At 44.2% G+C, this 25143-nt stretch overlaps 1 protein-coding gene across 5 annotated transcripts in view; it reads right to left on the bottom strand.

The window, feature by feature from the left end:
* Positions 1-211: 211 nt before the first annotated feature.
* The window catches only part of kdm6a (lysine (K)-specific demethylase 6A), a 50786-nt gene continuing 25854 nt past the window's right edge, over positions 212-25143 (bottom strand). For 4 of the 5 annotated variants that reach the window (XM_012876357.3, XM_021323479.2, XM_021323478.2 and 1 more), the window contains 22 exons: positions 23689-23782; positions 22145-22271; positions 20978-21076; positions 19935-20154; positions 19437-19577; positions 17456-17548; positions 17298-17375; positions 14674-14775; positions 14208-14579; positions 12636-13498; positions 11306-11435; positions 11104-11209; positions 9217-9422; positions 9003-9055; positions 7312-7386; positions 7072-7220; positions 6863-6977; positions 6586-6773; positions 2726-2867; positions 2521-2647; positions 2263-2433; positions 212-1216 (listed from right to left, as the gene is read on the bottom strand). In XM_012876357.3, the coding sequence (XP_012731811.2) occupies positions 1190-1216; positions 2263-2433; positions 2521-2647; positions 2726-2867; positions 6586-6773; positions 6863-6977; positions 7072-7220; positions 7312-7386; positions 9003-9055; positions 9217-9422; positions 11104-11209; positions 11306-11435; positions 12636-13498; positions 14208-14579; positions 14674-14775; positions 17298-17375; positions 17456-17548; positions 19437-19577; positions 19935-20154; positions 20978-21076; positions 22145-22271; positions 23689-23782 (3678 nt within the window). In that variant the 3' untranslated portion in view covers positions 212-1189. The remainder of the gene's footprint in view (positions 1217-2262; positions 2434-2520; positions 2648-2725; positions 2868-6585; positions 6774-6862; positions 6978-7071; positions 7221-7311; positions 7387-9002; positions 9056-9216; positions 9423-11103; positions 11210-11305; positions 11436-12635; positions 13499-14207; positions 14580-14673; positions 14776-17297; positions 17376-17455; positions 17549-19436; positions 19578-19934; positions 20155-20977; positions 21077-22144; positions 22272-23688; positions 23783-25143) is intronic. The other variant, XM_021323477.2, reaches the window with a different exon arrangement.

The following is a 25143-nucleotide window of genomic DNA, read 5'->3' on the forward strand; positions in this document are numbered from 1 at the left end:
AACAGGGGTACAAAGGGGGGTGAATTAACGAGGAGGTATAGTAGTCCCACTTTATATAGACCACAACTGAGTGATTTCAATGTCAAAAAGAACTGAAAAGTATGCTCCCTTTAAAGCATCCTTTTTAATTGATCTTATGTAATACTCAAATTTTCTGTGACATAGAATTATGGGTTAATTGTCAGAATAAATAAACAAGAATAACTGCAGGTGTAAATAAAGATTGTTTTTGTTTATTTAAGCATAAGACATCCTTCAAACAATAAACCCATTTCAAGGTAAGGTCTCTGTACAACGCTTACTAAGCTGTTTATTTATATAGAAAACGTAAGGGGCCGGGCTTAAAAAAAAAAAAAATCACAAGGCTCCCTCAAATTTAATGGCAGGTACTCTAGAGAAAAATTACAGCATTCCATCAACAAATATTTTCAAGCAATAAATATGAATTCATAAATAGTGTAAATTTACATCCAAATACAAAAAACACAGATTAAAGTTCACTCTTGTCTGTGTGCAACCCTTTTTTTCCTGTGACTTGGCTGGTTGTCTGTAAATCCGTTTCTCTTCCTCAACATTGTGAAACTCAATGAACCAACAAAACAAAACTTAAGTTTATCGGTGAGTAAAGAACAGAAACAGACTTTACATGACATGTACATTGTTTTCCTGACCAAGATGTCTGACTTACAAAAGAACTGCTATGCTAATCACGCGTCTCATGGAGGGAACAAAGCTCTGATGTCAACCCAAAAACAGAACAAAAAAAACAAAAAAAAAACGGCTAAATAACAAATCTATCAATTCAGTAGTCTCTGTGTGACGATGTTGCCAGTTCAAACACAATATGTACAAAACTTGATGCTATTCTTTGTTTTTATTTGATGTGTGTTCTGGTGAAGTCCAGATGGGCCAGCAGTAGAACAGTCTGGTCATGACGACAGGGGGAGCTGCCATCCCCCCTCCGCTCCACCAGGGGGAGGCCCACTGCTTGGGACAGGTTGCATAGACACACAGCTTTTCACACAGCTGCCTTATGGGATAGCTACAGGACGCAGTTGGAGGACTGCCGCCTTTCTTCCTGAATATCAGAAAAAGAAAACAAGGGAGAGAGGAAGGGAGGGGGGAGTTCTGAGAGTTTCCACTTAAGTCTGTTATGGTTCTATAATGTTCTCAGAAGAACATTTCTCCATCAAGAGGAGGAAGGCAGGGGGCTCGCCTGTGGAGGGAAAACGGAGAACAAACTTAGATCTGCAAATAAAGTCCATCTTCTTTTATCCAAAACAAAATCTTTAAACTGGCTCAGAGATTGCTGCTGGTTTCTACAGAATGCTATCTGGGTCCATATTTAAATAAAGAGACGTGTTTCACAAGAACGTAGCATGAAAACAAGTCCTAAAACATAAATAAGCATTTCAAAAGTTTAATGATGCAATAAATAGCTTTACTAGCCATACAGCGTCTTCAACTGTGTTTATGTCACAACCACAAATAAATCTGAGATTTTATTAGATATAGACAAACACAAACAAAAGAAACCTGACAAATATAGTGCACTTTTATTTAGCACTTTTCCATCTAAAAGATGTTAATAAAATACATTTACACCAATTTGCTGGTGTAATGTAGTCTCTGTATCCCTGCAGCTGTTCTGTTTCTGGCCTCAGAGTTTTTTTATAGAGAATTAGAGAACCACCAGCATCATGGAGGCCAAGGAACCCAACTGTGAATCTCTCCCAGAGCTCTGTTCAATCCATCATCTGAACATGGAGGGAAAATGGACCGATTATAGACCTACCAAGAAATGACTGTCCAGCTAAACTTAAAGAAGTAGCCCTTTGGTAACTCCACCAGAGCTCCAGAGATCCACAGCTGAGGTGGGACAATCTATTGATGGTAAAACTATCAGTCATGCACACATCTGGTCTTTATGAGAGGGTGGCAAGAAATAAAAAGCCATTCTTAACTGAAAGCCAGAAGTCCCACAAAGCATTGGGTCAGAAATACATGGACTTTTTCAGTTCTCTACAAAAGAAAGTCTTAAAAGTGGGACATGTATCACTTTCCTTGCACCTCACAAATCTGCCCTACTGTGTGTTGCTCTATTACAAAGTCCCAATTTAACAGATTAGTTTGTGGTTATAACGTGACAAAAAGTGTCAAAATAAGTAGCTTGAGTAAAGTACAGCAACCATTCCTTATAGATATTCTTTATGTAAAAAAAAGATGAGAATTGATTTCTGCATTGTTGACTTTGATGCTTACCAGTGTGAACTGGTCATAAACCTGCATGAGGTCCTCTATCTTGTACTGCTCTAGCACCACAAAGTTGTCCAGGTTCGTGCTCGCCCTCCTGGCACAGTCCTGGCACTGCACCACGTACGTTTTCCTGCTGTTGCTCTCGCTGGTCACAAACAGCAGGTCAAACACTTCCACCTGGCACAGGACACACACCCCCCAGCAGAAACGGTAAAGCACCACTCACATCCTGAATATGGCAGGAGGCGACACGGCTGCGCTTACCTCACAGATGCTGCAGTAATGCGCCGGCTCGCTTTGGGTCCGACCGTGCCACACCAGCTCCTTCCCAGCCGCAAGCAGCATTTCCCTCTGCATCTGAACCTGCTTCAGTGTCCGCAGCAAGCAGTACCTAACAGAAACACATCCGGTGAGTTCAGGATGAAGCACAGCAAAGCAGCCGGACTAGGTTCACCTGGCAGGGCCTCACTTGATCATCTCAAAAAGCCTGTGGTCCGACACTTTGATGTTCCGTGCCATGTTCCAGGACAGGTGGATCATGGGAACGATGGATTTGACGCTCTGCAGTTTGTTCCACTCGTAACGCTCCACTGCCAGCTTGTACTGATGAGCTGCAGACAAAAAACAATAATCAGTCGAGTCAGCAAAACTGAGGCAGATTCACACAACTCAAACTGCGTGGCCCCTCAGGTAGCACTGATGCCTTAGAGATTACGTACCTCAGCAGTAGAGCATGGGTTAAAGTAAAAATAAGTTGACATGCCACTTTAGGTACCTCACTGGGTTATTGTGCAAAGTCAACTTTAACCAAATCTGGCAGTTTTAAAATATGCATCAACAATTCCTGCATCTCTTCCACCTTTCAGCTTAAGAGCATCACCTGATTAACTTCCTTTCATCTTTGCAGCATCAAGCAAGTTCTTCCTTCAGACTTTTGCCAAATTGGTTCACAGTCCACTCTCGATTTTACAATTTCAACTCCCTTCCCTCCAAAAAACCCTCCATAAACTGCAACTGGTGCAAAAGACAGCAACTTGCATCGTTACACCATCTACTACAGACCTGTACATTAACTCCACTGGCTCCCTGCCACACTCAACATAAATCAATCCTATGAACACACAAGGCCAACCACAACCTTGTCCTTTAGTATGACTTCATATCTATCCAAGTAAATACAAGTTGAAATTATTTGCTATGGCATTTATCTTTTTATTATTTTACTTAGTACCATGTTAATCCATAGGGTGATCTTAAGGTGGTTATAAATAAAATTTTATATTACAAAAAAAGGTGAACACAGACAAACTACTGAAATACTGAAGACAACAGGGATGTGATTTAAAACCAAGTTTTTCAAGCTATTTGCTAGTTTGAGTTTATAATTTTATCATATGATAATGACTATAAATTCTGTGTGGATTTCTATTCACTTTTTTTCAACGTGACAGTTACTGCATCTGCAATATTGACTGTTCTAGAGGCAGATGCCGAGTGAACACTTTACATAGATCATAATCACAGTATCACAGCAGTACATTAACAATTATGTTCGCATTTGTTGGCTCATCTGCATTAAACAAAACACCTTTTTTGCAGTTTGGCTGACAATTCTGTTTTCTACTGAGCAACAATGCTGTGAGCGCAGAGATAAGAGGCATGTACATTTGATATTAACTAGTCCTCTCTGATCTTCAGCGACTGACTTGTTCAGGTCAACGTGAGGCTGAGACACTGTGTGGGACAGGTCATGCTCGGCTATAAACGCACACGTGCGACATGTTGCACACATGGTCGGCCATGGATACAGGTGCCTCTGTTCTGTAGCTGTTTCACAGGTAGAGAGAATATGTGCTGCAGAAATCGTGCGGTATCTGGTGGCATATTACGCACAAACAAGCATTTTGCACCACGACCAGACAGTCCTCCCTTTCTCGTCCGTTTCTCTCAGCCAAGCCTATCTCTATTTATTCCTAACACCACCGTCATCGCTCGATATCTGACCCTACTTCAAGAAAAAGCCTGTCATGCTAAATTAGCTCGAGCTAGCTTGTTCCTCTTCTTTGTGTTTTAAATAAAAACGTGAGAGCCAATCAGCAGGAGATCACTAGTTGGTCGCCCGCATTCATCAGATACACTACTGGAAGCGAGGGAATAAACGCTGACAGATGACGTAGCCACAGGTGGAAATAACTCATTAATTTATCTGCAAGAGCAGCGACAGACACAGAGGGAAGTTGTTGTCAGATGTTTGCTGAACTTTCTGACTTGCTGGTTCGCATAAACCCAAAGAAACCTTTGACCACCACTACTTTCATTCATGCCATTTGTGAAAAGTTTGAGATGCTCTTCCAAAAGTTAAACTTATGGAACACCGACAAACCTCAGACTGGTAGACGTCCGCTTTGCAAAGACCCACCTTACTCTCGTTCTGATTGGCTAACGCTCCGGCTCTGCCAGGTTTCATTGGTTGAGATCAGTTTCAGTTTAAAACTTGAATAAAAAGTCTAAAGGAACCAAGTGGATCTGTTGTTTTCTCTCATTTTCCAATTGTAGGAAATCCATGGCAGCGACTGAGGACTTTAACCCATAATTTAGAGAAAGGGCGTCCGCACAGCATTTGTACGGACGTTTTGTTTGTACGAATGCTGAGTTTCTGTGACATAGAAAAACAACAATTAGAAATTGTTTGCTATATTGATACTGTGGATAGTGATCTTGTGATAAATGTTGGCAATGTTAAGCAGCCCTAGGAGATACAGCCCCTTTCCAAAACATTTTAATATCATGGAAAGTTGTTCCATAAATCCATTAAAAAAGTAAAACTTTCATAGATTATAGATTCAGGACCCACAATTGAAACGGTTTCAAATTTTCATTAGTTTATTTTTATATAATTTGGGCTTCCAGCTCATAAAACCCGCGAAAAAAGGAATCCACACAAAACTAGAATACTTTGAAGAAATCACCCCAAATTGTGCAGGACATGAATGTTTTAACTGGAGGAGGAAATATACTGGCCGCGTAACGTAAGTGTGGGGGGGGGGGGGGGGGGGGGGGGGGGGGGGGGGTTGACGACTTATCTTCGGATACTTCCGGAAGTGAACTTTGGCACAGGATGTTGTTTTCCCAATTATTTCCTGCCAAACAAGAGCGTATATGCATTTGAAATTAGAACTTAAGGCGTCGTGTAATCAAGTGGAAGGGCAAAGTGTGGCGAAGATGTACCAGAAAAAGAAATGACCCTGGGCTCCAGTGGATTATCAAACAGAACATTCAAGAATGTGGCAGAGATCCAGGACTGGACTGTTGGTCAATGGTCTAAGCTCCTCTCTCCTGATCAAAGTAAAGTGTGCCTTTCATTTGGGAATCAAGGTCCAAGGGTTTGGAGGAAGACGGGAGATGAACAGAAAAGCTGCTTGAGGTCCAGTGTGAAATATCCAAAGTCAGTCATGATTTGGGGTGCAATGTTCTTAAATCCAAGGTCACCGCAACAGTCTTCCAGAAAGTTTTAGGGGACTTCTTTACCCTTCTGCTGAGGATCTGTATGGAGATGCAGATTTCATCTTCCAGCAGGACCTGGCCCCTGCCTGTGCCACCAGAAGCACCAAAACATGGTTTGATGCCCATGCCTTCACAGCGCTCGACTGGCCAGCCAACTCACCGGACCTAAACCCCATTGAGAATCTATGCGGTATTGTCAAGAGGAAAATGAGGGGCACCAGACCCAGCAACAAAGAAGAGCTGACGGCAAGCACCAAGGAAAGCTGGGCTTCCTTAACTCCCAGGTAATGCCACAGGCTGATTGCCTCGAAGCTACGTCGCAAACTCCAGGATTCCTCAGATGTCTGGGCCACGGGGTAAGGTGGCCAGAGGAAAGATTTGTTCCTGAAAAAGAACATCTAAGCGTGCCAACATTTTTCTATGAACATTTTCCCACTTTCGTGTTCTTAAAAGCTAAACTTCATTTTTCAGCATAATAACGACCCAAACATACATCTAAAATCTAAAGAACAGCTTCACGTGAAGACGGTTTGGGGTCGGGAATGACCCAGCCAGAGCCCACTCAGTGGAGAGATCTGAAGATGAATCAGGATGTCCCTGACAGACACACAACGACATTTCAGACACACAACGGTGCCACCATATCATTTTGTGTTTTTCTTTCCATCCTACTGAGAATGTAGCTTGTTTTTCTAGTTGTCCAGGGCATAGACAACATTAAAGGAAATTAGTCATCTTGGCCTCACTGTTAAAGCTACAATAACCTGACATTTTACCAGGGGTGTGCAGACTTTATAGCCACTGTGACTCTCCTCTTTGACCCACCTGTAAGGGGTCCCACGTTCCATGCGATGTTGTTGCACCAGCCGATGGCCTGAACCCAGTGAACGGTGCCCGTGTTGAGCCACACTAGGTCCCCGGGCCGCTGGATGAAGCGGTACACTGGCACGTTGTTCTCGTACAGGTCCTCCAGGTTGGGCCACCAGGAGCCCATCAGGAAGTTTATGTTGTTCCTGACAGAAAAAGCAGAATCAGTTACTCTAGACCTTACTTCCGGGCCTGACCAGAACACTTCTAAAGCATCTTTGTGGAGATGATGTACTTTTCGCAGAAGTCGTTGATGACGCCCCAGTATGATTCAGGCACAGCAAACCATTCACAATCACCAGGACCAATGTTGATGTTGACCGAGCAGAAGTTGTTGTTTTCTTGGTGACCTATGAAAACAAGATGAAAAATTTAATGATTATCCTCCCTGGCCTAGCCTTTAGCGAACACAGGAGACGCTGGCCTGTTGTTCTGTCCGGTCACCTGGAGTCCGGCTCCCCGGGACCTTCATGTAAAGCTGGACGGTGTTCATGCCCAGGATGGTGTGGCCCACATGGCTGAGCAGGTTTCCGGCTGACACCACTCTGGCAAACGCTGGCAGCTTGGTCAGCTCCTGCAGCTGCTGCTTCCACCTGTAAGCAGTTCAACGTTGGTGTTGGACTCTAAAAGGCAACCGCTGGCTTTCAGGTGAAAGCGGTGAAAGTTATTAAAGGGTTTCCTCACTTTTTCTCATCAGAGAGGTCGATGTTGGTGCCAAACTTGATGTGCTTGAAGGGGCCTTTCCTTCTCCGAATTCCACTAGGAGAACATCAACAGAACATTGTTATTTACGCAAGAAGGACAGATGGATTAGAAAACCGAGGTTCTAAGCAGAGATTCAGCTTCATCAACCTTTTTCCCCATCTATACCAAAGTGGAAGTCAAAACACTCTACGGTGTGGACGTCGTTACAAGTCGCGTTTCAGTCCAATGTTTTCTAATGCAGCGTGATGGAAACGGACACATTTGAATTAACTCACTAAATTTTGCAAAAATGTTTTTCCACTCACCAAAGAGGAGATGGAAACACGTTTGTCAAGAAAGTTCTGAGGTAGCGAACGTTTGCCTCACATGACTGATCAGCCGCTTCTGCTTCGGCGTCTTCTCAGGTATTCTCAAGGTTTTAAAATAGGTCTGGAAGCAACAACAGCTACGTGTGGACAGATGACGAGACGCGAACATTTCTAAGCCTCATCCGTTAAAAAAAAAGTCGGCACATTCATTAAAGCCTCGCTCCATTACTGATCCATGCTAGTTAGCTACAGCTTCCTGTTTATTACAGCCAACGTCAACGTATGACGACGTTACGCTGTGCGTCTCCTGGTTAATTCGCTACAAACCAGTAAATGGAAACCCCTCTGGTTTTCTTTTCAATATTTTAAATGTTCAATCAAAATTCGCATGAGAATTGGATTGAAACGGCTACTGAGTGAGATATCTACAAATAAAGTAAAAACACAGATATGTAGCATGCCATTTAAAAAGAAAATTCACTTTTTACAATGTCACACCACGTTGAGACATGATTAGTAAAATTTCCAGATTTTTTCAGACTCCTCTTTCAAGAGTTTCTTTGTCCTTTACATGCAATTTAAAAATGCAAAACATTAAAATTCCCCTTGAGGTTATGACAATTTTTTGTATACAGGGCAAGGATTAAATATGGGATCTCAAAGAGAAAAAGTGGAAATAAGCAAGAACAACAGCAGATCAACAGTCAAATTAAAGGAAGAATGGACACAAGGAAGGAAAATAATAGAAGGCACGAGGAGGCAATAAAAGGAAAGTATGACAGTTTTAGGAAATAAAAGAAGAAAAACAGGACAGGATATTTTTAAGGAAGGATACAAAGATGGATGGAAAGACAAAAGGAGTGTACAAGAAACAATGGATTTTTTTAGGAAAGGATGGGAGGACATAAGGAAGAAAGAATATTAGAAAGAACACAAGGAAGGAAAGACAAAGGAAGTACAACAAGAAGGAAAGAACAGAAGAAAAGGAAAGAAAGCAAGGACACAAAGGAGGAAGGAAGAAAGAACGAGGAAGAAAATAAACGAAGGATGGAAAGTACTCTATTTAAACCAAACACCAGAGAGCCAGAAGTTCCCTGCAGCTTTTAGATGTCTCTCCTTCCTTTTACCAGAATCCCACAATAAGGATAAAACAGGACTCATTATAAGCTGACTGCCTGCTGAGGTGTCATTCAGCCTTTTGTTTAGGCGCTTTGGACCAGGGACACATCTAAAAGTTGAGGCTTGAGGACTGGAGCTTAACAGCACTCATTTAGACACAGAGGATCACATCTTTATACAAGTTATGCGAGCAAAAAACATCTAAAAAACTGTAGATGTGGTGAAAGCGGAACGATTACCTACCCGTCTGAGGAACCTGCCTCTGCTTCTACCTCTTTCTTTTTCTCATTCTCCTCCTGTAAGGAATAATTAGATTCAGTCAGTTTTAGAAAAGTCAGGCTGACAATACCAGATTGTAATGTCATAAATATGAATATGAATTAATAAAGGGAACATGGCATGATTCCTAACAATAACGACACGGAGCATGAATGTCGTGGTGCAGAGCCCCACTGACCCGCAGGGACTCCTGGAAGGACGAGGCCTGGTACTGGGCGTATTTCAGGATGGTGGTATGGGAGCGACTGCTCTCGCAGCGCCACATCTTCCTGCCACCGCTGGGGTCCCAGTTCTCATCGGTGGGCTGGGCCAGCTGGGTCCGCACCTCCACCAGATGCTCAGGGTTGGCCTCCACCAGCGTCTTCGTGGAGAACAGGCCCAAGTCTGCATGTGGGTGATGGAAAGAAAATGGTAAAGAGGAAATTCCTCTGAGGAAATTAAATCGCTACACCTGACATCTCAACTTAAGTGAGAGACTTCATTATCTTATTGGACTTTAACAAGAAATCAGCTCAGTTTTGGCTTCATCCATGTCCTGCTCTAACCAGCTTCCCTTTCCCCACAGCATGAGGTTCTACCATCATGTCTCATTGAGTTGATGAAGTGTTCAGAGCAAACTGAAGTATTATCGCTCCGCCACACACATGGTTTTTACAGCTCAATTTCTGTCTCATCTAAGCAGAGCAAATATTTTTGCCGCCCAGCCGCCGCTGCACAAACCGCAAACATAACTTCTTATTGCTCATCTTAAAAATCTTCTTTCTTCTCCAAAAAAGACCAGATTTTATATGTTTGAGACTAAGAGTTGTTCTGGCAACAGAATCTCCCTGAGCTGCGGAGCTCTGCAGCTCCTTCAGAGTTACTAAGGGCTGCTTCTCTGATTAATGTTCTCCTTGTTTGGCCATCAGATGAACTGAACAGAACTCAGTGAGATGCTCACAGCTTGGGAGATTATTTCAGAACCTAACCTGGTCTGGCAATCTGTTAGCTGTGACATCATCCAGGGAAGACAGATCACCCGCTATTACCATCTAATGTAGAACAGATTACTGGATCAATGTGTGCTTCTGTGCTTTTTTGTCTCTCTTGTTGTGTCTCTGCTCTGTCTTCTGTAACCCCAGTCGGTCGAGGCAGATGACCGTTCATACTGAGCCCGGTTCTGCTGGAGGTTTTCCTTCCCGTTAATGGGGAGTTTTTCTTTCCGCTGTCGCTTCATGCTTGCTCATTATGAGGGATTGCAGCAAAGCCATGTACAATGCAGACGACTCTCCCTGTGGTTCTACGGTTCCCCAAGAGTGAATGCTGCTTGTCAAGACTTGATGCAACCTGCTGGGTTTCCTTAGATAGGAAACGTTTTGACCAATTTGTATAATCTGACCCAATCTGTATAATCTGATTGAATTTGACTTTGGAAAGTGCCTTGAGATGAACCAAACATGAATTGGCGCTATATAAATAAAATTTAATTGAATTCTGCCACGTTCTCCCTGACCTGACCTATCTGCTGGGTTCCTTGTTCTCTGATGTTCACTAAGGAACCTCTGAAGCCAGAAACAGAACAGCAGCTTTTACGCAGAGATTAAATCACACACGCATTGAATTTTTAAATATTTAGGTGACTTTTGAAATACATTTTGTTGCATTGGATTTTATTCAGAGGTATTTGCATAAAGGGGTCTGAATACATAAGCTTGCCACTTTTTAAGCTTTTATATTGTAAAACCGTTTTAAAAGCATTTATTCTTCAACCTCAAAACCATGGACTGAATCAACCACAGAAAAAGGCAATCAAATCAGCTACAATGTGACTGGATATGTTAAAGCTTGAAGGGGATAAAAGGCACTGTACAAACCTAAAAGAACTACAGGACATGTGCACTACTAGCATCCACCTGCAGGTGGTGCTGGGGTTGTAAATGTCAGATTCACCAACAGAGAACGTCCCTCTCAGGATCTAAGAGGCACACCCACAGTCTGGGCATGCAGGCATCCGGTCGGTCGGCCACGGTGATGCTCACACATGCAGCCATTAAAGCACAGAGGAGGCTGGATTTTCACATCTTACCTAGTTTCAGCGCTCCAGCCAGACCCCTGATGACAGTGACCGGGTTGGCAGGGCTGGTGCAGAACTGATGGAGGGGAGGGAAGAAAGCGTCCCTCTTGTTTTCAAGCTGTAGGACAGAAAGCAGACAGCAGGGGGAGTCAGAGGGAAAGTTACTCTCAGCACAACATGCTGGCCAGTCCTGCAGTCACAACGCTGCACGCACATAAATACTGGGTGTTGGAGGATTGAGTTTGTCCTTTGGCAGTGAAGGAGAGGGCGGGCCGGGCGGCCGCGGCGGCGGACACCTGTCCAGGAGGATGCTGCTGGTCGACAGGCCGTTCTTGCCCAGGTTCCTGCAGTCACAGTGTGAGAGGCAAAGATCAGAGTGGAGCTGAACGAGGCGGGGTAACAAACAGCTTCACGCCTCTACCGACAACCTCTTGTCCGGTTACAGTAATCAGACAGCGGAGAAATGTTACGATACCAACCCGCTCTAAGTGGCAGATGTGTGTGATACGTGTATGAAAAAGGTTTGCCCTGTGATACTGTAAAGATGCATAGTTTTGCCAGCAGGTGGCGGTGTAGGTCACGTTTCCTTTGCTTGTAAATGGATAGAAGAAGCTGGCCTCTTAGTGAAAACCAACACTGAGAAGTAAAGAGATAAAACGGCTGTAGAAGACAACGCTGGGTTTTATTTGACTGTTTTACCAATGATGCTCTGGGAAACGCTGACCACCAGATGGAGAGAACCTCTAAACCCAGAACTTTCTCCCAGTCAGTGAACGCACCACCACCCTCCTGTGTGAAGGTTATCGAGAGAAGACATCTTAAAGCTACCATTTCCAGTATCAGTGAGGTTTTTGGAAATAAAACCTGCGCGGAAGCGTTTGAAAAGAAAACTATTTTCCACTGAGGCATGTTGGCTGTTTATTCAGGCAGCTGCTTTTTGATATGGACCTGGATGGTTCAGCAGACACTGGAGAACCCTAAACAAACGGCAGCACGCGTTCCTCCTGTCAGGTTTAGGCCTGCCGAGGAACACGGAGAGCTCTGAGTTGAAGGTAAAGATCTGCATCTTCTTGGGGAGGGGTTCACAAACTTTGTGCCAAATCCAACTTCTAGAAAAGGTCAAAGGTTAAGACAAACTAATGAAAAATCCCTAATATCAGCAATTTGTCCCCACAATTGTTTATGACCTTGACTCTCTCATGCTTGATAACTTCAGGAGTTTCACAGATGGATGGTGGTAGGAGCATTTCCACATGAGGATCGCGTGACAGTAACTCCACGTTGATCACGTTTTTCCGCCACCCAAAATAAGGGAGTACATTACATCACTAGGTCTCAGTTTAGCCCATTAAAAACAAGGTTTGTCAGTGGATCAAAACAACTTCTCTAAATAACAGAGAATCACTAAAAAAAAAAAAAAAAAACTAAAAGATGGCAACAGAGAACTTGATGAATATTTGTACCTGCTGTAAAATGAATGTTTCTTCTGCAGGAGCGGTGAGGCCATGACAGCCGGACAGAGCGGAAGAGATCAAGCTTCTTACCTGCAGGCTTTGAGCACGTCGCTGGAGCTGGGGTAGATGGAAACTGAAGACCACGGAGCCAGGCCAGCAGGGGGCGTCTTTCTTTGAGGCTCTGCTTTCGGAGAGCTCTGGGAGTCCTCCAGGCCCTTCCCGTTGAGCGTGGGCCCCTGGCTGTTTGAGTTGGACGGGCTGTTAAGGCAGGAGAGACTGCTGGCGGTGTGAGGGTCCGCTGAGCACGGCGAGGGTGTCGGGGCGGTCGACAGAGGAGAGGACGCCACCGAGTCCAGCTTGGCGTGGAGAACTGGATGGACGTTGTTGATTTTCTCTGAGGAAGACCCTCCGTGGTTACTGTGGTTATTGTCGTCGTTAGTGGTAGCATTGGCTTTTCCCTTTCCGAAGGCTGAGAGTTGAGGATTGTCTGAACTGAGTGCTCCGGGGGCCGGAGAGGCAGGCTGTGACAGGCTGGCGGAGCGGTCCGTCACCTGCGGCTGGACGTGATTAGTCAATCCCTGCCGGGAGGTGGTGCCGGGACTGTGTGGTGCTCCTCCATGATGCCCGGCGGCGGCCTCGGGACCCGACGGTAAAACGGCAGCGGGGACGATGCTGCCGCTTTTGCCCTCGGAAGGCGCCGCGTCTTTGGTGTGGACCCCTGAGGTAGTAGCGGAGTGGGGGGGCGAGGACAAGTGGTTGGGAGTTGTCTGGGGGGAGGTGGGGGATAAGGAGGAGGCCGAGGAGGAGGCAGTGCAGGGCCCAGAGCAATGTCCAACCTGATTCAGAATGCCAGAGGAGGAGGAGAAGGGGGTCTGGGAGGAGGGGGAAGAGGAAGAGAAGGGGGGTTCTCCATTAGGACCTGCCGAATGTGAACCTGGACCTTTTTGAAGCCCCTGGTGAGAAAACAAAACGGATTCACATTTAGACTGACAGAGCAGACAGAGCAGACAGGCAGCGTTATACACAGCGCCTTGCTAAAGTCGCCTTACACCGTGAGCTCTCCAACGTTTGGCACGTTAATCTCAAACTTTGTGTTTTATTGGGATTTTACGCTTAGACTGCACATTATACTCAACACCCCGTCATGTGCTGGAACATGGACGCGGCAGCATCGTTCTGTGGGGATGCTGTTCCTCAGTTGGAACCAGCAACCGGGTCAGAGTTAAAGGCAAGATGCACTGCAAAAAGGGATCTTAAAATAAGTAAAATGTTCTTATTTGTCCTTGATTTGAGCAGGTAAATAAGATTATTTGCCAATGGAATGAGTATTTCGACCCCTAATATAAGATAATTAGACATCCTGCACTTGAAATAAGATGGAGATGAGTTGTTCCTATTTTAAAGGTCAAAAATCTTGTTCCATTGGCAAATCATCTTATTTACCTGCTCAAATCAAGGACAAATACACAAATTTTAAGAATATTTTAAGTTCTGTTTTTGAATAGCAGACCCCACATTTAATGTATCTATTTATAAAACATGGTGTACCCTGTTATAGTCTATTACATAAAATCCCAACAAAATAGACTGATGTTAACGTAGAAATGTGTAACAAGGCCTGTGGTTGTCCTGCAAAGCTGTGAAACATCAGAGGAGGGATACCTGAGTGGTAGTGTTGCGTTGTTGGCTCCTCCAGGTCTCGTCTGCAGGACTGGGACTAGTATTAGTGCTGGTGGCGGCGCTGGGCTGACTGTTGGCTGTGCAGGTGTGAGGTAGAGAGTTCTGCTGCGGGTAAGGCACGTTTCCGTTGCTCGCGCCACCACCTCCCAGCCCCGCCGTGTGGTTTTTAAGTTCCAGGTGTCCTGGCAGACCTGCTGAAGGACTTGGCGAACCGGATCCGTTGGCCGTGGGCTGCGTCACACAAGGGGGCCGACTGGCTGCGTGGTTGAAGGGGGAGGTGTGAGGGGGGTCTGCTGAGGGGCCGTTGGGAAGGCTGGAGCGCGGCTGGCCGCCTGCGTTCGTCTGCTGCCTCATCTGATGAGCAGGGGGAGAGAAAACGGCATTTAAATTCAGCTCAGACACTGAATATTTATTGGCCGTCTACAGTAAAAATGAAAAAGACACAAACCTGCTGCTGATGCATGAGGGAGAACTGGTTCTCCAGCTGCTCGAGCATCTGCAGCTGGGGGGGCTTGAGGCTGGCTCGGTTGGTCCGTAAATGATTCAACAGCTGGAAGTTACACACCAGAAGATCGTTACTTTTAGCTAGTGAAGCTAGAAGTATGGTGGATACAGTTTTATTAAAAACGCTTGGTTTGTCATTTTATTATTTGTAGCGAACCTTTTTGATAATACATCTTTTACAATTAAAAGTGGTAATGGTACCACAAGTGTGAGCAGAGTCGTGGGGTACCAAGTTCAAAACTTCTTGAACTGAGCATCCTTCTCTTTACCAAAGCTGGACAGCTGATTCTGATGCTGACTTCTATTGATCAGTGGCGTTTATTGCTTTGGGCGACTAAAGTTTCAAGAAATGACACATCATTGACTTTTGACCATTTGTTCCATTTTGGGGGTGGGGGGAGTGGTGGCCTGGGGGCTAGAGCAGCTCGCTTTTGTTCAGAGAAGCTGTACTCTGTTTGATCCCCGTAGACTGCCACCATGGGTCCCTGAGCAACCCTTGGCCCCAGATTGCTCCCCGGTTCCAAAACACTGCTCCTTAATGGATGGGAGAAACGCAGAGACAAAATTCCCCCTCTGTGGGACCATAAAGGGAAATATTTCTTTCATTAACAAACATAGACCCTGGTAGTGCAACAGAGCAGTGCTTTTCAATTCCGGTCCTCGGGACCTGCTGTCCTACAAGTTTCAGATGTCTCTGCTCCAGCAAACCTGAATCAAATGATTGTGCTACTTGCTCAGCAGCCATTAAGGACTGCAGAGGCCTCTTCAACACCAATTTATTTAAGACAGGTGTGTGGAGACAGTGAAACACCTAAAACCGGACCAGAATTGAAATCCATTGCACTAGAGAACCTTATACAACAACCTGGTGCCTCATACTGGTCTCACACGGCTGTGGAATACAGCTCCACTCCTCGACCAACATTTGTTGCAATTCAGCCAATGTGTTTGCATTAGTCACCCTGGCATGAAGGGGTGGGGATGGGGTGCATAAGTGTTGGATTGTTCTTGTGTTGTGTTGGAAACCAGCTGTATGCATCAACAGGTGGGAGAGGGGCAACACCGCCAACATCATGCCAGTGCCCTCCCTGCTAGCTCATTAAAGCTATAGTTGGTAATCCTGTTCAGAAACACTTTATACACTGGGTAAAATCATCGTTCCATCTCGACAGAAGTCAATACATTATGTATTCAGAAGAAGGAGGTAAAAATCAGTCTCTGTCCCTTAAGTTCCAGAGGAATCACCTTATCTATTGGTTGTCCCACATGCCAGTCACTCTGACTCGCTCACGTAACGGCAGTGTGTTTGCTCGTTCCTCGTTAGTTTTGGCTTGCTTGCTGCGCACTCCTGGTGTTTATGTATCCAGTTAGCTTAGCGGTTAGCTTCAGTGTTAGCCGTTCATTGTGGCTCCACTGCTCTCACCGTATACGTTGAACATGGCTGAGAGTTGCAAGAAGCAAACTGTGTTCGTGTTTATAAAAAGAAGAGGAAGGGCTCAGGAGAAAGAAATAACCACAGGGTGGATTTGGGAGATGTTTTTTCACACGATCCCCCTGTGGAGCGGAAGAGCAGGTAAGATGGTCTAACGTATGCAGTTATTAAAAAAGGGACTTTAGGAAACATCTGGGAAAATCACAGACTCCACTGTTCCTACAATTTAAAGTCCTCTTAAGGGTAATGTAGAATTTTTAAATTTTAAACTGAGAGCTACTTTGAAGTGTCTGTTTTCTAGGGGGTCTACTGCCAGGTGAAAACGACCTAAGCTTTCTGTGTTAAACCTGTCGCCATGGCGCCACCAACCAACAAGCATCTGAAACACGATGAAACCATCATAAAACAGGGGTGGCCTCAAAGGTCTTTGAACCCTGTCCATTTTAAACCACCCAACCAATAACATTTAGAACATGAAAATTTACCAAACCTGTACTGGATTACTTTGCACTAAACTAAGATTATTAGGTTGAAACGGTTTGTGACATGGGATAGCTCTCTTAGTAAAAATCTCTAGACAGACATCATTCATATCTACAACAACCTGGTTTAAAACCCTGATCTGAGAGAATTTAGAGGTCCAGAAGCAATACATTCATCTTTTCTCATTTCTTCCTAGCCATCTCCAGCATCATGAGAGGAACAAAGATGTCCTCTTATTTTTAGGAGTCCATTTTTGTGGGTTTCCATTAGCAACTCAAAGGCAAAACACCATCAATGAAAAAAATGGGATAGAGCCATTTCTGACACTGAAAACTGAAGACAAATCTCCAATTTTTTCCCAAGTTTTTTACATTTCCGGTTACAAATACAGCTAATGTAATTAGCAAATTGTTACACTGAGAACACAGCTCAGGGTTAATTTTTTTGCGTTTCGGTAAAAATCATTCCGAAACCCCTGATGTGACTAATACTAAAAATTTGGGTTTAGATATGCCCCATTGTGAGCAGATTGCAATGAGGAGGAAGTGAAATGAAGACACTCTTTAGCTACAAAACTAAAAGAAAAAAGAAAAATCCTTCACCAATAAGCTCTAATACTGCACTGCTTACAGAGACACGTGTTCTCGGCCTACCTGAAGCTTCTGTGGCGTTAGACACCAGCCTGGGATCTGCTGCTGATTGGATCCATTTGCCAACGAGTCCACAGCGCCCTGAGAAGGAGACCAACATAAGCCTGCATGAGCTCACCTTCTCAACTACAGCAACAATAACGGCCAGCTCTCTGCCGTACCTTTGCCGGGCTGGCAGTGCGTTTCTTTTTGGCAGGACTGGCCTGTGGGTCTGTGTGGTTGCTGGCAGACGGGCCTCCGTCCCCCTTGCAAGCCTACGAACCCAGCACAGAGACACTGCTTCAGAGGACAAATCCGAGGAAGAGCAGAAAGATCCTCCGAGTTCAAACTGAGTTCAAACACAAAGAGTTGAACTCTTCTGCACAGTGACACTGAAGGACAACAGGGCTACAACATCTACATGCACATGGGGGGTGTTTTTAAACAATGCACAGGTGGCAAGACTCCCTCACTTACACCCTGCAACCCAATTTATTCAGTTACAATTTCAGCTAAGACAGCAGGTAAACCAAATACACCTAAATACTTTTTAGGTGTATTTTGACCAAAAATACCAAGAATATGTCCCCAAACATTAAGCTTCACTGCAGATCAGTCAGACAACGTGTGACAACCACACCAGTCTGAGAGGCAGTGGTGTTTAATAGACAAAACTAGGTTTCTAATAGGCTGTGGGCACAAATTAAAGCTTAATTGCCCAGATTTACTGTTTTGTGTTTATGACCTCTTGTCCCGTCTTTCTGCTGTCAAAATGTTTTGTGGTTGGAGAGAGGAAATCAGGCCCAGTCGCAAGAACGGAAAAGCTAGGATGAACGAACACCGCTTTGCTCAAATACATCCATGAATCCACATTTTTGGACACAATGTCTTGCAAAATGTTTTACATTAATCACGTTTTGTCACACATAAAACTTATACGGTATTTTGTTTGGCGGACCAACACAAAGCAGCGTAAATCAGAATTGGAGGGGGAGAAAAGATTTGCGGTTTTCAAAATGTTTTACGAGTGAAAACCAGAGAAGTGCAGCATGCATAAGCGTTCAGACCTCTTCACTCCCATTCCCCTAAATATCATTCATGGCAACCAATTACCTTCAGTAGTCGCCACATTCCTAAATAAATGGACTGAACTTATATAGCGCTTTTCCAGTCATACTGACCACTCAAAGCGCTGTAAACAGAGTCCACCTTTGGGCAATTCAGTCGCAGTGTAATGCTAGATGTTCTGTTTCTGGACTTAGAGATTTGTTAGAGAACAACGAGCCTCATGAAGACCCAGGAACCCAGCAGACAGGTCAGGGGGAACGTTGTGAAGTTTAAAGCAGGGTCAGGTTCTAAAACAATATCCCCAGCTTTGACCATCTCAAAGAGCTCCGTCCAATCTATCGTGTGCAAAGGGAAAGAATCCGGCCCACAGCACCACAGAGCTATGGCCATGAATCTGCCCCCCCCCCAAAAAAACAACATCCCACTGTGAAACACGATGAGGGAAGCACCACACTGTGGGGATGCTATTCTTCAGCAGGGACATTTCAGATGATGGGTGGAGCGATCGTGCAGCAGACCTAAACATACAGCCAAAGCCACAATAAAATGGTTTGAATTCAAGTGTGTTCATGTGGTAACATGATGGCCTAGTTAAAGCACAGACTTCAACTCAAAACGGGAATCTGTGGGAAGACTTTAAAGCTGCTCTCCAACCAATCAGACAGAGCTTGGGCTATTTTTAAGAAGAATGGGTAGAAGTTAGTCTCTTGCTTTATAAAGCTGCTAGAGACAGACCCAGAACTGTGGGACTGAACTCAAATACACAACAAACTTTACAGATTCCTCATCAGTAAAACAATCTGAAAACCTTCTAAAATGCTTCTTCTACACGGAAGTCTGTGGTTTCCATGAGACAAAATGCTTTTGCGAGGCGTGCGTGTCCAGCTTTGGAGTCTGCCATGTGCATTGCAATGAGTGGACATGTTGTTGTGTAGCAAATGTGAGATAATTATTCTGCGTGGAATTAGCCGAACATCTAACACTTAATCTAAAAAGAGGAACTACGAAGAACAGTCTGGCATTTACTGGAATACGGGCCTCGCTCCACTGGACTGGACCGGATCCCTGGCCAGCCATGCAAACCATGGTTCTCACCTGCTGCGCCTGTGCTGTGTTCAAGGCCCCCTGCCTGGACGTGAGCTCAGCAGGAATGGGAAGGCTCCATGCCTCCTCAATACAAGGAAGCATTTTACTCTTATTCTGCAGACTACCTGGGTGTAGGTTACACAACTGAGCCTAGGAGAAATCGTGCGAAACACAAACTTTAGTGTTGAAGCTGAGTTGAAACAGGAGAGGCACTGCAAATTCTAGGTTTAGTCGTATAAGCGGCTCTACCTGTACATAAAATAAGAAATGATTAATGTCATGAATGTATGCCTTAAAATTAAGCAAGAGAAAGACACGGCAATATGAATAGTCATTCATATCTATGCGTTCAAAGTAAAAATCACGTAAGCACATTATGCATTTTAAAAGCTGGTTGCTTTGGCAATGCTGGGCAATTATCACAGCACCGTAATGCACAAACACCAAAATACTGCACGACATCTAACACAGCAGGCTGGGTGACGGTAATCAGAAAGGTGCTTCCACCTGCAGCAGTTTAATGCGTTGAGCGAGGGCGGCGGTGTTGAGACACGCTTTGCTGCGCGTCGCGTTGATGTAGCACTTCATAGCGTCTTGCAGCTGGCCGCAGGACTCATAGAGGGTGCCCAGGTCCATCCAGGCAGCGGCGTGGCTGTGGTCCAGTTGAACAGCGCAGATGTAGGCCTGCAGAGCATCCATAGGTTGGTTCTGCTGCTGGTACAGCACACTGCAGGGAGAGCAGAAACATACCATTACATTAAACTTGCTGTTCTGAGCCTCCATCTCATAACTTGGACAAACCCTGGACAAATATTCACAGGGAAGGTGGAAGTTGTCACTTTACAACCACAAGCTTCAATGCATTTTGTAGCTGCAATCCAAGCACAGAGTCTTGTGGGGTACGTCTCTACCAGCTTTGAACATGTAGAGATTGAAATTTGTTTCCCTTTCTTTGAAAAATACCTTAAACTCAATTACATTTGAGGCAAAGCACTAATACCATAATTTTTCAAACTTTGCTACAGATTTCCAATTGGATTTAGGTTTGGACTTTGACTAGGCCATTCTGGGCTCTGACCAAAGCATCTACTTCTACATGATTACTAGAACCATGAACTGAACAGCGATCTCAGCGTGACGTTCCAAGCTTGCCACATTGTTTTATAACAGTCACAGAACACAATTAAATTATATACAGTAAACGGACTTGATTTACTGATGAGAAGATTTAGGTGTTGGATGTTAACTGATTAAAAGGGGCTAAATACACAAACTGAAATGCAGATTTTTCTGATTATATTCCCTACTATGTGGAAATCCTTAATTTTAAACCACCGAATATTTTCCTTCCACTTTACAATTCTGTGACAAAAATACATGGAGCCTGCGGCTGGACAGCCACAAAATGTGAAAATGTTCAAGAGGTATGAATACTTCAGCAAGATATGTTTCTCACATTGAGTTTGAGCTTAATGTGAGTCTAAAACAAGCACTGCCCCTTTAAAAAGCTTCTTAGTTTCAAACAACGACATCCTCAGCTCCTCCCTCACCCTATGGAGCACCAGGTGTCAGCGCTGGCCTCGGACTTATCGATGGACTGGCGGTAAGAGATGAAGGCATCCTGCACCTTCCCGATACTGGAGTAGCACCTGCCAAAAAGAACAGAAGATGAAGTCAAATTCTAAATCAATTCAGATCCAAATCATTTCATGATAACATTTTAGGGTCAGATAACATTTCCTGTTTAATGTGAGTTGGACGAAGCGAGCCACAGCAAAACTCTAGTCTTTTGTTGGAAACAGGCCTTCAGGTTTACGTTGAGACGCGTCTAAGAATCGATACATTTCAACTTATTTGCGTTTTTATCACAAGCACAGGAACCTTTGGGAGGCATGGCCCAGTCAACAACTATATCAGTGTTTTATGAAGGTACAGAATCAGAACAGCTAAAATCGGCTTTGACACCGTCCCTATAGTTAAAAGGTTCCTTTAACGAGACGTCAGAGAAAGTGGCTAAGTGTCACTACATAAAGAACAGAGTGGGAGAAAACTGTGCACAGTAAGAATTCCAGATAAAACTAAATTTTGCATGTTTGGTTTAAGATTTTACCTGCATTTAGATGTGAAACTGAATATAAGGTAAGACTATAACTATCAGCATTTTGTGGCACTAGCGGCCTTTATTGATAGTAGCTGAACAGAAAATGGGCAGACAGAGAGAAACGTGGCAAAGGTCTAAAAGTCAGGAATCAGACCCCAGGCGGTTGCCTTTTTAAATCAGGAACACACTCTACACCTACAACCCCCCCCCCCCCCACCAATTTAACTACTATTTTATGATTTATTATTTACCAACAGTAGGAATTATTGTTTCTCTTTTAAATAAATGTAATTAGATCATTTTATAGACGTTAGTACAAAAGGTTTGTGTTTGTGATTTAATTCAACAATATCTTCAGCTTTACTCCAGTTTATGGTGATCACAGAAGTTCAATTTGGTGTAGCGGTACTAAATGACAACATCCAGACCGCTGAACATCAAAATTACACAGAACCGTGAAGCTACATTAACTGGAGACAGAAACTATCACAGGATATAGGACTGGTCTAACTCCTAAACTCATTATGTAAATAACGCCTGCATTAAGCCCATTGTGTAGCTTTTAAATAGAAAGTATTTGAAGAAGCAGGTAATGTCACGCAGCTTTAAGACATACCTGCCGAGAAGGTACCAGGACTGGCCGGAGTTGGGGTCTGCTTCTAAAGACTTCTGCAGACACTGGATGGCATAGCAGCCCTTAGCATCGTTATCCCTCAGCTGCTCCACTGTGTGATGCATCCAGCCTAACGTGCACCACAAAAGAACAGTTGTTAGTCTTCAGCAACTCCTCTAAGGGATCAACTCGCATGATTTGGCTCCAGGGTAATCTGATATATACAAAAGCGGAACAAAATGCCACAATTCCCAGACAAAACATACACTGCAAAGGCTGTGGCGACAGTCTGCTAGCGGACCCGTTTCAACTAGGCCCCGTGTCCCTGCAAGGGCCTTTAACCGAGCCGCAACGGTGGAAAGAGAGACTAACAGAGGCAGGTGGCATTTTTCAAATCCAAACACAAAGGGCTTCATCTGAGGCAGCCCAGACAAACACCTCCTCTGGGCTTTTCAACCACTTCCACCAGAACACACACACAAACACGTGTTGGTATGTACATCAACTGTGAGGACCTTCCATTCATTTTCTATTGCTTTCTATGCTGTAACACTGAACCTAAAGTCAAAAGTACATACCTAAAGAACAGGGTAGCTCCTCCCAACGTATGACAGATATTTGTGCGTCTGTCCAAACTTTACTCAGTGTTTTTGAAACTCTAGAGATGCTTCTGACTTCAAAGTGCACAAGCGTCCAAGTTGAGGCGTTGGACGCCTTTTTTGACATGCGGAAAACGTTTGATTTTAATGCACCAGTTAATTGGATGGAGCAAACTTTAATCCGATAAACTATTGCTCGACAATTAATCATAAGTTGATTGATTGCTTCCCTAATCGGGACATGTGTTGCTTCTTGTAAAATCATTTAGCCTACTTCATGTTGTCAGACAGGTTCTATTATGCTTTCTTTATTCTGCAGGCGGTGCTCAGGCCTGTATGTGATTTGTGAAACTGAATCAAAACCAGTGACTGAATCAAAACCAGTCAGTTGATGACTTAACAGGGTAATTATATTTCCACAAAGGGCCAGGTTGTTTCCAATAATTGAAAAACTGCTTTCTGTATTACACATTTTATCTCTGTCTGACATTAAACCCCAAAATAACACGTTTATCTTCTCTACAGTCTGCATATCTAACATAATTCCACCATTTTGACAACTATAACTTTTTCTAAAATCCCAATCCTCACAAAGACCAAAACCTTGTGGCTGTAACAGAGACACACGACACATGCTTTCTCCTGGAGGCGGGGGGAGGGGAGCCAGAGCAAACAACGACCTGTTGCGGCACTTCTGCAACAACCTTGGACAAACATTTCTGCAAAAACCGACTGGAGTCATCCTGCAACAGAATCGAATCAAACAACGGCTACCGGACAGCAGACTGCATGAAGACGTCCAATCCGAACAGCACCGAAGCAACAATGAACAGTTTGATGGTGCTTCTACCATCGAGTAGAGAAGATTAGGTCCATTTCAACGGGGCAGATTTGTGACCGCTCCCTTGTAAAGATGGGACAATCAGTCTAACGTAAGAATCCACTTACCGAGTTGCTGCAGTGTGGTGGCCTTCACCTGTGCAGGGAGATTCTCAGTCTGCAGCAGACTCTCATAAGCCTCCTTTGCTGCTTTGTATTTCTTCTGCAGGACAGACACATTGAGACACAGAGGCTGTTAGAGCCAGACAGGAGGGACGGTGTTTTATGGTCCTATCTGGACACACAAAGACTGTGGCCATCCTTCACACAGCTACTAACCAGACAGACCCACTGACGTTGGGAGGGGGTCAAATGGAAGAGACCGGGCCAGACTCGACACGCCCGGCAGCTGTGTCGGTGCGTTTGTCTGCACCTAAGTGGACGTGAGCCGACTGCAGGGCGGGTTTTGTGTTTTGGGGAAACCTGAGCAGGAAGTTTGTTTTAACACAGTGACCTCGTTGAACTAGGGTCTGGACGTGAAGGTAAGAGCATCAGAGTGCATCCGGGGGCACATGGCCCTTGCCTCGGTGCTAGCCAGACAGTTATTCTCTAAATACAGTTTATATTCCTTTGGGAAGAAAACTGTATTTAGCCGAGACAGCAGTTAGTTGTATATGCACAGCGACTGAAACAGAGGCAGTAGGTGCTTTTAGCCATTGTGATGCACACATTCCCAACTCTTCCTGTCTGCACGCAATAAAGACGAGTGGTGGTAAACTAATGCCACTGGAGCCTTTTAAATGACAGACACTCAGTGGTTAGTTCCTGTTTGGACTAATAATTGTCACCAATCCAGAGCAGAGACAAATGGACATCAAAATAGCAGACAATAGAAGGAAAAAAAACAAGAAAATATTAATTGCCGTTTATATTTTTTGACTAATTGTAAAATTTGCTGATTTGTGCCAGTTTTCTACACCATCCTAGCACAGTGAGATAACTTGTTTGGGTTAGGCTCGGTTAGACTGAACGTTTGCGGAGCTCAATGATTTTAAACAGCAATCAAATTTCTCTTAATGGTTTTAATGAGCGTTTTCTGACTACATTACCAACAGATTTTCTCCATTTCAAGAGTACAGCTTTGTTTTCGACATTTTACAGCCACAACATGTATTGTATTCTATTGGGATTTTATGTCGTATTTCAACACAAAATAGTGCAGTGTTTAAGCGGAGGGTAAATTGTAGTTTACGGGCAAAACCAATGCAGGAGGATCAAGAGGAGCGTTGATCAGAAAAGAGGCCTTTAGTAACTCTGGAGGAGCTACAGAGATCCACTGCTCAGACAGGTCAATCTGTTGATCTGACAAGTATTAATCATACAATCAACAAATCTGGCCTTCATTACTGAAAGAAAGGCAGATGAAGTCAAGTTTGCCACAAAACAAGCAACCAGGGAAAGAAGCACTTGAGCTCAGATGAGTCCAAAATTCTTTGTAAAATGTCATAAAAGAGACAGAAAAACTAACAAATCACATCGCCACTCCAAAGGTGAAACGTCCAACCAGGACAGAGCTTGATCTAC

This window comes from Fundulus heteroclitus, chromosome 7 (genome assembly GCF_011125445.2).
Source record: "Fundulus heteroclitus isolate FHET01 chromosome 7, MU-UCD_Fhet_4.1, whole genome shotgun sequence".
Lineage (NCBI taxonomy): Eukaryota > Metazoa > Chordata > Actinopteri > Cyprinodontiformes > Fundulidae > Fundulus > Fundulus heteroclitus.